Genomic DNA, 15,408 nt, shown 5'->3' on the forward strand with positions numbered 1-15,408 from the left:
GAAAGCCCTCAAATGAATAAGTTCTTATGTAGTCACAACACTTATTACATACACCTATTGTTAATTATGTAAACGTGATAACATACCAAATTAATGATGATGAATTCACAATCTTGATCCCTGTTCATTTTGTACAATTATACAATGGCTATCATATATAGCTTATAGTTGCGCGCTACAGGTTCTATATTTCGATGGCTAAATTTGAATGAAGTTATGCTGCAGAGGCCGACTTCTTCTTTTGTCGAGGAGGTATGTGCAGCCACACCTTCATCAAGTCGTATGTAGTGAAACCAATCGCAGTCGAAGGGACAATCTGCCAACAATATTAGTCAAATCTTGTTTTAGCAATTTTGACCCATTTACTAGTAAATGGATTGATTAAGGTTATGCTTTAATTGAATAGTGAAGTCTTGAAGATGTGCTATGAACCGAAAAAGAAACATTGTGAGTATTGACCTTTAGGTAGTTTACGCTTAGGCCTGCAAATAATTGTCTCCAACCTTGTTTGGAAACAATTGTTGAAATCCCTTTCCATGTGTTCTTATGTCTAGTATTACCATCTTGCATATTTTCAACCTGAAACAATGTGTTATTGTCAAATCAAGAACAAACAACACATGAGTCGTTAAAATATTAAGATCAAAAAACAAAAACCTGCATCTGTCTCTTAGTGACGTCTAAAGGGTTTGTTATGGTTTGGCCGATTAAAGCAGCCATAGCACCACACGAGAGACTCATGACAATCGATTTATGTTGCTCCTCAGAAACATGCCTCTTTAGTTCTTCATAAACACAAAATCTCAAACCAGCATATGGTAGAATACCCATAAGAGTTGGACCTAATAACAAAAATATAAAAAAACAAGATGACATATGAAGGTTGCAACTATTTTAAACATTTATTAATATAGATATAGATATAGATATATAGATTTTTACTATTTCTTTTGATAAACATCAATCATACCTAGGCCTCGATACAAGCCACGTACCCCAGCCTCTCTATAAACACTCGCCAACACATTTCTAGTGCTAGTGTAACGAGGCTGTGAAATAATACTATCGGAACCATTCTTTAAACTTGTTTTTGTATCCACAACCTAGAAAACAATCGACAAAAAGAATAACATGACATGAAAGCCATATCAAACAGGGCCCTGATGAATAATTTGAGATATATGAAAGCCACAAGGTGTTGGCGTATTTGTGGTGACGTGACATCCTTAAGGGAGGTCAAGGGGTTCGATTGCCAAGAGATGCAAAGATATTTCCCTCGTGGTTACCCGCCAATTAATGGGCCTCGAAGGTCTCAGATGTTTATGCGTTTGAGCTTCACCCAAGGGGGTTTCTTCCTCAGGGGCGGCAGGACTGTAATGATTCGTCCAAGGAAATGATGAGGTGGGTGGGTTCCGACATCGTGTTCGCACCCCTGCCAGTGACTCTAACCGCCGTTTAATTTTTTTTTTTTTAGATATTTGAAAAATACCATGTAATTCATAAGTCATGTAAATAATAAATCACCTGATAGGCGAGTAATGTGCGAGCCAAATCCATGGGATACGTGGGCAGAATAGCAGCCGCTCCAGCAGCTGAACCGGCTAAAAGATCTACGAGAGGCGCTGATCCTAATATACTAAAGTGGCAATCTAACATTAAATATCTGAATCGCTCAAATGTCATGAAAAACAACGCTGAATATGGAACAATTCGAATAAGGCTTGCACCATTTCCTCTGTAACAACATCAAATTAGTTGTAGTCACAAATCACATCCCAGTTTTAATAAATATCAAAAAGGCAAAACTTGATACCGTACTTGTAAAATCCGGGAATCCCTTCATGTTTTAGTAGTCTTTTAAGCGATTGATACACTCCTAAGTTTTGAAAACCTGGAGTTCTTATCTGAAAACATAAACATTTTTTGTTTACCTTCACAATGTATACATACTAGTACTACAATAACAAATTTGTAATAAAAAATACGTCACCTGATATAAGATTTTAATTCTTTCAAGTGGAGCAACTGCTGTTTTAGAAATTGCACCAGCTGCACCACCAGATATTAGTTCCTTTACATACCCAGGCAATGTATCTATACTTGTACTATCAACTCTCACAAAAGAACCTTGAGAAGTAGTATCCAATTTTGACATTTTTTTTAAAGAATCAATTTCTAACAAAAATTAGAAAAAAAAAAAAAAATCAAACTGGGAAATTAAATCTCAAAAGAGTTGGGATCAACATTTGGACCGTTTCTTGATATTAGTTATCTTACTTGAGGTTTGTGAAAACAATACCTGCATGCCAATCATGTAAATTCATTCAACAAAATGGTAGTACTTTTTTTATCTGTTAATTCAAGTAATATTAAAATTCCTTATCAGCAAACGTTGAAGATACAATGTGGAACTTGAACCAATAATTCCTGTTGATGCATATTTCTATGATGTTGTAGTTTGACGTAGTTTATTAATATTTACTATATACTCTCTCCGTCTCATATTGCTTTAATCGTAGAAAAAATTATAGTACTAAATAAATAATTAAATTAAATTTCAAGTTTATTAAAATTAATATTATGTAGGTATATTATGAAAGAATTATATTATATTTAACTAATTAGAGTTTGATAAAATAAAATTACATCAGCAGGTATGTTGCCATACAATGTGTTTCACATGAGGGTTAGAAATGGTGCATTTATTCGCTTTCGCTTTTGGCTCGACTTATGGTGCGGTACTTCTACGCTATCCTCACGTTTTAACCGGCTTTTTCACTTGGATGTTCATAAAGAAGGCACCATAGCCGATAAAGGGAGAGACGGGGACTGGAATTGGGTATGGTCTAGGGAGGACATAGGTAGCCGAAATACCCATTCTCTTGTTTTGTTGCGAGAGGAAATTAGCTCTTGTGTCCTTTCTGATCAAATCGATAAATGGCATTGTTCGTTAAATAGTGATGGCCCGTACACGGTTAAATCAGCAAGGGTTCTAATTGACAAATTTATGTTTCGTGCATCCTCCATCAACACCATTTGGTTCAAGTATCTCCCTAGGAAAGTCAACATTTTTTTGTGGCGTTTACGGCTCAATGCTCTTCCCGTACATTGGAACATTTCCACGAAACGGATAGAGATTATTTCAGTGGGTTGTCCGATATGCAGCAATGGTATTGAGACCCGGGATCAAGTTTTTTTCGAGTGTGAGTTGGCTAGACACATTTGGCATAAAGTGAAGATTTGGGTCGATTGCACGTTACCTTCATTTTCTTCATGGGATACCTTCATTACATGGCTTGAAGGAGTTCGATTAAGTACTTCATCTAAGAATCAGATCACAACAATTGTCGTGACTCTTTTATGGGCAATCTGGCGGTTTAGGAACGGCGTCGTTTTTCAAGAGTCTTTTTGTAGTAAAAGTAGTCTTTTTGATTTTATTAGAATTTTTTTCATTTCGTTTGATTAAAAGTAGAGGTAATTTAGTTTCTAATTGGAACTCATGGTTATTTACACCGTTGTAATTATCCCTTAGCGTCTAGCACATTAATATATTGATTCTTTGACCGTCAAAAAAAATAAAAATAAAATTACATTGATGTTCCTTCTACAAAATTAATTAATGGGCATTTAAAATAACATTTACTAATTGAAATCATTTCACAACTTTTGTGTTTTGATTACGGAGTAATATTTAGAGGTGCATCTCATTGGTTAGTTGTTCATATTCGCACGTCTTAATAGTTATAGGAAGTATTGTATTCGATGGACGGATTAGTGTTTGCTCAATTGCTTGTAAGAGCACACGGAGTTGTGTTTTTTTTTCACCGTCGATCAAGGGACGGCTGGATCCGACCGTCTCATTCCTCATCGTTGTCGCCCCGACGTCGAACCTCGGCGTCCAGATTCGAAGTCTTCTGCTCGACTACAGTTTTGCAACGTTTATCTCCAAATTTGGAATAAATAGCCATTGGGGTAGGTGGCTTTTTTTTTTTCAAAAATAAATAAAAAAAATAAGGTGAGGCACAATTTAATGGAATTTATTTACGAAGAAGAGAAGATGGGAGGAAGGTGAAATGAGATGGTAAGAATGTGAAGATGTGGTGGCATTTTTTTATTATGTTATACGTAGGGCAAATTCTTTCTTGGGCCAAAAACTTTTGATTTCTAGGTTAAATCTTACATAAATATGGGCTGTAAATTAGAAAAAACATGGGCTTCATTTCTGTAATAAAATTAAATTGAATTAATAAAAACTATTCTTTTATTATTGTACGTATTTAATGTAGATTAAGTATTATATAAAAGGGTTAAGACTATTCAAGGGTCATATATTTTTTTTTCTCGATGTAGGCCATATACCCTAAAAAATACTATTATAGGCCATAAACTTTAAAAAAATGTGTTAATGTAAACCAACTTAACTTGTTGACCTGATAGATAAGGTTGTTCGTTTGATCTTCAAAAAAGTAAACTTTTTTTATTCCAATGTAAGCTATATACAAAAAAAAAAAAAAAAAAAAAAATACTAATGTAGGTCACATACTTTCAAAAAGTGTATCGATGTAAACAAAATGTGACCTGTTTAGCCGGTAACAGGTTACCTTTTGTTTACATCGATACACTTTTTGAAAGTACGTGACCTACATTAGTATTTTTTTTTATGTATATGGCCTACCCTTAAGTAGCCTTAACCCTATATAAAAGTATTAAAAATAAATTAAAAATAATTATATAATAAATTAGACGATTAATTAGACCTTGAATCATTTTCACACTTTTACTTCAAAGTCTAACTTTAGTATCTACCTACACAGAATTAGATATTGAATCTAAGTGTTATGACTCTTTGTGCTCTAATTGTTTTGAGCTAACTTCAGTGTATACCTAGACACAGAATTAGATATTGAATCTAAGTGTTATGACTCTTTGTGCTCTAATCGTTTTGAACTTTTCATTAATTTCGTGAAAGGTTCCATACTACCGAAGCCTGGATCGAGTGGTATGGGGGTGAGATCCAACCTTGGGGGTACTCCAAGCATGCAGTTTTCAACCTTTGATGGTACTGTCAATCCATCAATGCGATTTTGGAAGGTCTATGAGGGGTTCTCCCAACCTTCGATGGTACTGTCAACATCGTCCTGAATTGGGTTTCCTCCTAACGTGTGCGTGGATGACAAATGAGAGCATTCGATGCCGATATCGTTGTTCAATTTTTTGTGTGGTGAAACTCCTTAAGTGTTTTAAGTTAACCTCTGGGCTAAAAGTTAACTATAGTAAGTAATATTTTTGGTGTGAATGTTGTATCAAAATGAGGTTGAATCCATGGCAAGAGTTTTCGGGTGTAAGATTGGCTCCTTTCCTTCCATACTACCGAAGCATGGATCGAGTGGTATTGGGGTGAGATCCAACCTTGGGGTACTCAAAGCATGGAGTTTTCAACCTTTGATGGTTCTGCCAACTCATCAATCGATTTTGGATGGTCTCTGGGGGATTTTCCAACCTTCGATGGTACTGTCAACATCGTCACGAATTGAGTTTCCTCGGTGTGAATGTTGTATCAAATGAGGCTGAATCCATGGCAAGAGTTTTCGGGTGTAAGATTGGCTCCTTTCCTTGTACAAACCTTGGTCTACCAATTGGTGCAAAGATGAATAAAGTAGTAAGTTGGAACCCGGTAATAGAAAAATTTGAAAAAAGACTCGCGGATTGGAAAGCACGTTCGATGTTATATGGTGGACGGTTAAATCTCGTAAAATCGGTGCTAAATAGTTTATCGTTGTATTACTTCTCTCTCTTTCGTGCCTAGCAAAGTGTGATAAAAAAAACTTGAGTGTGTGATACTTTCCTTCTTTTGGGGCGGGTCGGGAAGTGAATCACAAATTTTTTGGGTTAAATGAGACGAAGTTCTTCTTCCTTTCGAGGATTGGCCGTCTCGATGGAACTTGATAAACGGGATATTGATTTAAATTCAACTCGATGCCATATTTATGATGACGATATCAAGACGGTTGATCACTCACTTTTATTTTGAAAACAAGTTTTTGATATTTGGGCAAAAGTTTATGAATGGTGGGATCTTAGCGGCTCGGTGAACTTAAGCATTGGTGAGACACTTGGTGAAATCTCGCCGAGAACATTTTCGGCTTTAGGTGCGAAGATTTGGCAAGCGGTGAAGTGGACGTGCGACTACTTAATTTGGAAAAACCGTAAACAAAAGGTTTTCAAGAATAAGTGTTGAATTATTTCCGTTGCTTTAAATGATATTCAAGTTACAAGTTTTGAATGGATCGCGAAAAGGTGCAAAACAAAAAAAGTTAGATTGGCATAGTTAGTTACAAGATCCAATTTTTTTTGTAGATGCTGATTAGCCATGTTAGGTTACTATCTTAGCATCCTACGTGTTAGTTTCACCGTCGTGTAATGTAGTTATATAGTGTGTTCGTGTTCAAGAGGCACCGCTTGTTTCATGTCGGAAGTCCCTTGCTTTTGTACTCTATATTTTGTGAGATAATAACAGTATTTTGCTTTAAAAATAAAAAATAAATTGAAATCCTTATTTTTTTTGCCAAAATAAAATAAAATAAAAATTGAAATGACTACTTACAATGATTACAATCATGAATCATGATCCAGCATAACTAAAATTCCCACCTCTAATCAAATTGGGCAAATCAAGAGTCTCTTGATTGAAAGTTAAAAAATAAAAAAGTTTCTTTACTGTGGCCCGACATGTACATGTCCTAACGCCTAGAACAATCTTTACCTCTCATTATGAACATTTCTTTTTTATTTAGCTAGTAATCCACTCATATATATCGATTTTTTAATATAAAGTTTCAAAATGTACCTATTAATTATTGAATTTGATTTTCCTTTTAAGATTCTCAAACATATATAACTACTAGACCACACCCTGAATTTTTCAAATATATTATCTACAATAAAAAAAACTCAACACACACACACACACACACATACATACATACATACATACATACATACATACATACATACATACATACATACATACATACATACAGTCAAAAGGGTTAAAACGAGAACCATAAAAAGGACAAGAACTGCGAGAACTTTTAATTTACAAAGAATTTCATATGTGAATAGATTGAATCACCCATAAATATTAATGGAAAGTAACAATGAACATAAATTAGTTTGAAAAATCTTATATTTTACCTATATAATTAAATGTATATAGTTTCATGTTCACATGTGCATACTAGTATGTGTAACATGTTAACACTTTATATAATTAACAATTTAACATGTAATTTGTGATAATGAACATATGTTTGTTAATGATATGAACATTAATTAACATTTTCATGTAATTTGTTGCATATAAATGCATAAAAACTATGAAATTAAAAAGTTCTCGCTTTTTTGTAATTTACGTTTGAACTGCCCCCATACATACATAAATAAATATATATATGTATGTGTATATATATATATATATATATATATATATATATATATATATATATATATATATATATATATATATATATATATATATACATATATACATGGAAGCGTTCCGTGTTCAAATACAAACGTTGTCTTAAAAAAAATTTTGTGAGAACTATCCGAACCATTCATTTTTTGAAATTTAAATATTTATTCACCACATTTCCCCCATTTTACGTGTAATCGTTTTCGTGATAATTTGATTGACTGTAAACATTCTCATCAAAAATTATAATAACTATCTGAATGTTTTCAAAAATTATAGTCGGTTATCATTTCTAGCATCTAGCTTTGTGCCTCCATCTAAATTTTATAAGCTCATTTAATCAAATGTAGCATTTTATTAAATAATAGTTTTTTTCATAAAAGCTAGAAACTCTTAATGTATTTAAAAAGCTTCTTGCTAAACATACCCATGATCAAGAGAATTGTATGTTTAAACTTTTCTAACAATAATAATATTTTTAGACGAGTTAAGACTAAGAACTATTATGAATATGTTTACACGAGGAAGATTAAGAAATATAATGAATATATAAACGATTTACATTTACATTATATTATATTATATTATACTACTAGTTACTAAAATACAAAACTTGTGATCAAATAGTAACTTTTTCTTACCAACTTAATTTGATCTTAACTATTTAATATGCCATGTAATTGTGAATAGTAACTATTTCTAACCAACTTAATTTGAGGTTAACCATTTAATATGCCATGTAATTAACTAATCTAGTGTTAGCTTGGTGGTTTGTGAATTGTGATGTTGATTTTTTTCTTCTAGGCAACTGGCGTGCTTCTTTTTTTTAAACAATTTTTTTAATTAATTAATATTAATAGTTAATTTAATATATTACTAATTGGACACTGTTAATCACGATCACATATCGGTATCTATATTTTTCTTCTACTTGGTTTATACTAGGAGCCCTCGCTTCGCGCCGAGGGCTCCGTTTTGAATGCGAGTTAAAAAAAAGTGTTGATCTATTTTGTAAAAAAAAAAAAATTCGACATATAACATTGAAGGGTTGTTCCTTTGTGAAAGTTGCTTCTTTTAGCGTTCGGGTTTTTTTTTTTTTTTTTTTTTTAAAGTTAGTTGATATATTTTATAAAAAAGAATATTTTTCGACATCTTTTGGTATCATTGAAGGGTTGTTCCTTTTATGAAAGTTGTTTTTTTATCGTTTGAGACAAAAAAAAAAGTAGCACAGTAATAGCGTGGTGAGTGTTATTATTCAATATTTTTAGTGTTAGTGATGAGATAAATACAGTTATATTTTAGAATATAGGTATAAAATGGGGGGTTCGATTTGTATTTTAATGAAAGTTAGGAGGTTGGGTGTGTGAAAAATGAAATATTAAATAGTACTATAAAATGGGGGGTTCGATTTGTATTTTAATGAAAGTTAGGGAGTTGGGTGTGAAAAATGAAATATTAAATAGTACTATTTATAACTATTAAGACAAATTTTGTCTATTAGTTATATTGTTGATCTATTTCATAAAAAAAAAAAAAAATTCGACATCTAACATTGAAGGGTTGTTCCTTTGTGAAAGTTGCTTCTTTTAGTGTTCGTTTTTTTAAAAAAAAAGTTAGTTGATCTATTTAGTAAAAAAAATATTTTTCGACATCTTTTGGTATCATTGAAGGATTGTTCCTTTTATGAAAGTTATTTTTTTATCGTTTGAGACAAAAAAAAAAGTAGCACAGTAGTAGCGTAGTGAGTGTTATTATTCAATATTTTTAGTGTTAGTGATGGGATAAATAATATTTTAGAATATAGGTATAAAATGGGGAGTTCGATTTGTATTTTAATGAAAGTTAAGAGGTTGAATGTGTGAAAAATGAAATATTAAATAGTACTATAAAATGGAGAGTTCGATTTGTATTTTAATGAAAGTTAGAAGGTTAGGTGTGTGAAAAATGAAATATTAAATAGTAATATTCATAACTAATAAGACAAATTTTGTCTATTAGTTATTCTCCTACTTAGTTTATGCTTAATGTTTAATTAATCTTCATTCTTCGTATTCTTTATTTTATCGGAAAAATTAAAACGCCACTGTTTTAATCACATAGATGTTGTATACAATTCTTTTTCTTCTACTTTTAGATTATTAGAATATACATAAACAAAAACGTCACCAAAGGCTCTACACCCATGATAAATGTTACGATTACAAAATACAAATCAACGAGTATCACATGAATTATGGTGCTTTTGATTAGCGGCGGCGGCGGCGTCGTTGTCGTCACGATAACGACAACCATAATAATTTCAAGTAGGTAGCATGTGAGACACATACAAAATGCAATGTGTATTTTTATAAACGTCCCATTTGAGCTTAATTTAAGAAAAAAAAATTAAAAAAAAAAACGATAATAAAGGAGTAATAATACAATAGCAAATTACAAATTACAAATTGTTACCAAGATGCATGTAACCACCGCCCACAATAACCAATACAATTGTAGAACCGTTTACGTAATCTAGTATATGTATATGTATAAATATAAAATGCTCAACTTTAGTATCCAGATTTTGAAATTTTATACAATAGCCTAATATAAAATTTTTAAAAAATATATAGTGGGTAAAAAAGACTTACTGTTTATGATAACATGCACCGGAGCAACACCACCTGATGCCGTCGGCTACAAATAGACTGTGGTAGAAATGATGAAAGAATTGAGATATATATTTGAGTTAATAGTTAGTTTGGTATACGGGCAAACTAGTAGTGATGTAGGTACGAGGAAGACTGATCAGCACTTCAGCAGGACCTTTTAAGATGTAATCACGTTAATTATTTTAATCGATACAGATCGTAAATAAATTAATAAATATATTGTAGTTGGTTCACCTCTAGCTACCTACCCCTGAAATTTGATTACTGAGAGCTACGTACTTACACGTGTATATATGATGTTTCAATAAACAATTAACGAGTAAAATGATCTATAACTCCCAATAATTCAATTTAATTACTGTAGTAATTAGTAGTAACATAGGGAGTATTTTTTATACTACTTCATCCATCTTGTATTAATAAACTAGTAAGAGACCAGACCCGCTTCACTGGACCTAAATTTCGGGTTAGACCAGATACAAAAAAGTTACATTTAAATATCCGTATAAGATTAAGATTAGAATGCGCTCATAATGGGCTCGTAAATACGCAGCCCAATCGATTTTATCACTCACATTTTTCGTTTTCATATATAGTAAACAATACATAATATACACATACTCCGTATAAAATCAAAAAGAACTCTACATCTTTTTTTAGAACAACTCAAATTTATTAAGATAAGAACCCTCCTAGCAAGTAGCTAGGAAAGGCCAAAGATTACAATGGCATTGTAAGCCATGAGTTCCAGTTTACAGTAAATTTGCATATACTACTAAACCAAACGAAAGACATAAAAAGAATAGAGTCAAACAACAAATTCTTCTTCATCGGTGGGAGAAAAATCAAACTATTTCGATAGCTCCATAAGTGCCAAACCGAGGAACCCACAATCGTGTACAATCTAGCTTTGACATCCATCTTTTCGCGCCAACTATCAAACCAAGACAACCATTCGGACCAATCTTTAAACTCCAACAGTGACAAATTAACCCAAACCCGCAACAATCTCCATAGATCTTTCGCTATCTGGCATTCAAATAACACGTGGCTAATCGATTCAATACTAAATCTGCATGAGGGGCACTCGATTATGTCGAACTCTATACATCTTTTTGACAAATTTTGACGAGTCGGGAGTCTATCTCTAGCTACCCTCTATAGTAGAATGTTAATTTTACGCGGGAGGTATTTACACCATCTAGTGTGCGGCTCACTAAAGGAAACATAGACTCGTCCAGGTACTTCCTGGGGCATGCTACTGAAAATAGCATATCACCACTTAACCCCCACTTCCAAGAATCTACATTCTGAGATAATGAAATGTCACATATCTTCCGTATCATCTCCCTAAGTAAAGACATATTCCTTTCACCAATACCATCTCTATTCCATGACCACAACCAAGATCCATTCATGAATCTTTTCGAAAGTTTGCAATCTTTATTCGATTCCAAATGATAAAAGACGACGAAACTTGTCTTTTAACAATCCATCTCCCTACCAGTTATCGCGCCAAAAACGTATAGAGTGCCTATTCCCAATTTTAGCACGAAGTATAGGAATTAAGCCTTTATGAGATGCTTTTAAAAACGAATCTACAATCCCGGACCAAGTTCCTTTACAAGATAAATTTGACCCATCTAACCCTACATTATCTCCATGAATATCTCCGTGAATAGCTCTAACCACAATAGCCCATATCGCTTTTGGATCTTTTTCTAAACACCATATTCATTTAAACAAAAAGACATTATTTAAAGCTCGTAAACAACCAATGTCAAGACCACCTTGATCACGAGAGGCTAAAACTTGGTCCCACCCAATCCAATGCACCTTTCTATTATTTTGAGACGAACCCCAAAAAACTCCTATCGATGTCTTTCTAAATTGTTTAATACTGTTTCCGGACACCGAAATAAGAAAGATAATATATTCCCAAAATTCTAGCACCGCCTTAACGAGAGTTAGCTGACTTCCAATCGAAAGAAGGTTTGCTTTCCATCCCAATAGCTTTTTCAAAAAACGTTCCTCTAAGATCTTCCAGTTCGAAACCAGTCCCATATTTACACCTATTGGAAGTCCTAAATAAGAGAACGGAAATACTCCTCTAGAACAACTGAACTCATTTACATATGAATCTAGAATATCATTCGGGACCCCAATACCAAAAAGGTGTGACTTTGCTACATTGATTTTTAAACCCGAATATCGATAAAACTCATTAAGAACAAGGATAGTATTTGCAAGACTATCCTTATTCCACTCGGACAATATAATCGCATCATCGGCGTAGAATAAATGGTAATCATTAAGACAATTTCCTACATTTATCCCGCTGATAGCACCCGAATCCACCTTATTTTTAATGCATAAATGTAATCCTTCCATAATAACTAAAAAAAGAAAGGGACTAAATGGGTCACCTTGTCTCAACCCACGGTTTAATCTAAATTCACCAGTAGGACTTCCGTTCACGAGCACCGAAGTTCGAGCATTTGTTAAACACATTCGTATCCATGCCCACCATCTCTCATCGAAACTAAGGATCGACAACATATATTTAAGAACCTCCCAACTAACCGTATCATACGCTTTCTCGAAGTCTACTTTAAAATCATAAGTTTTTTCTTCTTCTTTTTACACCAACCCATCAACTCGCTCACAATCATTGGGCCATCTAAAATTTGTCTACCTTTAATAAAAGCGGACTGGACGTTTCTTATGATCTTATCAATGACTGAAGCTACTCGTAATAATTTTGTATTACACATTAATCAATGATATCGGACGATACTCCTTAATAGTGGTCGGGTTTGTTACTTTAGGAATGAGAGTAATAAAGGCCGAGACTGACCCTTTTGGCATCCTGTTCGTATTGAAGGCATTAACAATCGAATTCACTAAATCCCCTTTCAAAAGATCCCAATTCTTCTTTACAAAGAAAAATGTAAACCCATCGGGTCCTGGAGATCTGTCACCACCCCATTCCCACACCGCGTTTTTTATTTCCTCCTCTGTTACCTCTCGTGGTAAGATCGTATTATCCAATTAAGATAAAGTGAATTGAGGAACCAAATTTTCCCGATACCTACAATTGACATCTCTTGCAAATTTAAAGAATAAAACACCTTGAAGGAATTTTTTTATCACCAACGGATCCGTAACCCACACCCCGTTCAAAGATAGATCTTTAATCATTTGATTGTTTCTTTTATGTTTTAGCATTCCGTGAAAAAATTTTGAATTCTCGTCCCCTTCAATGCTCCATTTCACTTTGGATTTTTGAATAATATCACTTTCCTCCTATTTTTCGATTATGTACAGTTCGTTAATCAATACTTTTCTCTCCTTTATTTCCTCCATAAAAGACGTAGACTGATCAATCTTTAATTCAATTGCTGCCACCTTTTCATGAACCACCACCGACCTTGATTTTGCCACTGCTTTCTGATTGGCTACCCACGGTTTGATGCTACCTTTCAACAGCTTTAATTTGTCATTAAAATCTTGCTTCCCAATATACTCCTGGCTTTAAAACACCTTTTTTACTGCCTCTTCGAAACCTGACATAGAAAACTAAGAGTTGAAAGAATTTGAAGGGAATTGGCCCGAAGTCCAATTTAGTATATGAAACATAATCGGAAAATGATATGAGTATTGGCGCAACACAGCTACAAGTTTCAAATCTGAAAACTCATCCAATACATTCGAAGACACCATAACTCTATCGATGCGACTCATTTTTGTAGTCGATTTATTCATCCAAGTGAATTTTTGACCACCCAATGGCACGTCTTCCAAACATGCATTACTAACAAATGAGTTAAAATAATTCGCCTCCTCTCTATTTAGAACCGAACCGAAGCGCTCCTCATCGTTACAAACTTCGTTAAAATCACCGAATAACACGAATTCTCCATCATGTGTAGTAATGAATCCCAAGATATGGTCCCACAGCCTTCTTTTATCCCGAGTATTCTGTGGTCCGTATATTTTCATCATGAAAAAAACACGGTCCGAGTTCACCCACTTACCCTTCACAGTAACAAAATTATCGCCACACCATATACTATCCTTCATAAAAAATTGGGATCCCAAATACATATAATACCCCCCGACCGACCACGAGGTAAGCTACACGCATAGTCAAACGCGTAATTACCCCACATCGTTTTGATCCGAAACAACTCAAGTCTCTCCATTTTAGACTCCTGGACACCTAAAAAATGAATATTATGAGCGTAACACATCTCTTTTATCCACACCCTTTTCTTCCGTTTTTTACTCCCACGAATGTTTATCGATAAAAGCTTCATTTATGGAACATTAGTACACCCACCGATTGAGCAAGACTAGAGAATAACTCTTTACATTTCGATTCCTCTATTCCTGCCTTGATACCTGTCTGCATAAATATCTCTTATTTTTTTTATGTCGATCACTATTCCCATTCTTACAGGTTTGTGGATAAGAATAAGCTCCTGGATAGTTTTTGGATTGAAGGAAACTCTCCTCCTCAATCTTCTCATCACCTATCTTCACATCTTCATTGTTTTCTTAGCACTGATCATTCACATATTTATTATTTTGTTCTACTTCATTCAACTTCACATCTTTAAAATAGTTGTTGAATTCGGTGTCTTCTATATCTTTATTATTTTGTTCTACTTCATTCAACTTCACATCTTTAAAATAGTTGCTGAATTTGGTGTCTTCTATAGACGATTCATAAGCATCATCAGGTATTGTAGATGAGTTATCCTCTGACTTATCATCCTCTTCTTCCAACTTAACATACCATGATCCCACCTCGTGTACTAACACCTCATATTCAACGCCGTTGATGCCAACCCTTATACCCTCATTAATGAAACTCTTGTGCCTTGTAGCTATGCATACTCTCCCCAAACACATAACGTTATTTCTATCTTTATCAAAGAACACAAAACATTCGAACAAACCTGCAACCTTCTTAAACGAACTCGATTTCCAAGCACATAATGGCATGCCGGAGATCTCCACCCAAGTGAGACGTTCATCTAAAACAAAGTTTTTTGCAACGGGTCTTATAATCGAATATAAATTTCTCATCGTATTGTTCAACTTAAAAGCAGGACACGCATCAACCGTGGGAAACATTAACCAAAGCCACAATCCCCCAACGTACTGAACCATAACATCATCAAATCCTTCTTCCTTACTGATAATGCTAAAAACGAACATATATTTCATCGCATTATCCCTCAAGAAAGACAAGCTTTTAGTTGCAGTTGTCCTATT

At 33.8% G+C, this 15,408-nt stretch overlaps 1 protein-coding gene across 1 annotated transcript; it reads right to left on the bottom strand.

Moving 5' to 3' along the window:
- Positions 1-214: 214 nt before the first annotated feature.
- Positions 215-1,683, bottom strand: LOC139891330 (mitochondrial carrier protein CoAc1-like). Its single transcript, XM_071874287.1, has 5 exons — positions 1,525-1,683; positions 971-1,103; positions 658-842; positions 460-579; positions 215-316 (listed from the first exon to the last, which is right to left on the bottom strand). The coding sequence occupies exons 1-5, from the start codon at positions 1,681-1,683 to the stop codon at positions 215-217; spliced, it is 699 nt and encodes a 232-aa protein (XP_071730388.1).
- Between the last annotated feature and the right edge of the window lie 13,725 nt (positions 1,684-15,408).

Source organism: Rutidosis leptorrhynchoides, chromosome 2 (assembly GCF_046630445.1).
Source record: "Rutidosis leptorrhynchoides isolate AG116_Rl617_1_P2 chromosome 2, CSIRO_AGI_Rlap_v1, whole genome shotgun sequence".
Classification (NCBI taxonomy): domain Eukaryota; kingdom Viridiplantae; phylum Streptophyta; class Magnoliopsida; order Asterales; family Asteraceae; genus Rutidosis; species Rutidosis leptorrhynchoides.

Coding starts and splice junctions, on each gene's coding strand:
- LOC139891330 (XM_071874287.1), bottom strand. CDS start 1,683: ATGACATTTGAGCGATTCAGATATTTAATGTTAGATTGCCACTTTAGT. Junction 580..657: donor TCACTAAGAGACAGATGCAG/GTTTTTGTTTTT, acceptor ACATTGTTTCAG/GTTGAAAATATGCAAGATGG. Junction 317..459: donor TAAGCGTAAACTACCTAAAG/GTCAATACTCAC, acceptor TATTGTTGGCAG/ATTGTCCCTTCGACTGCGAT.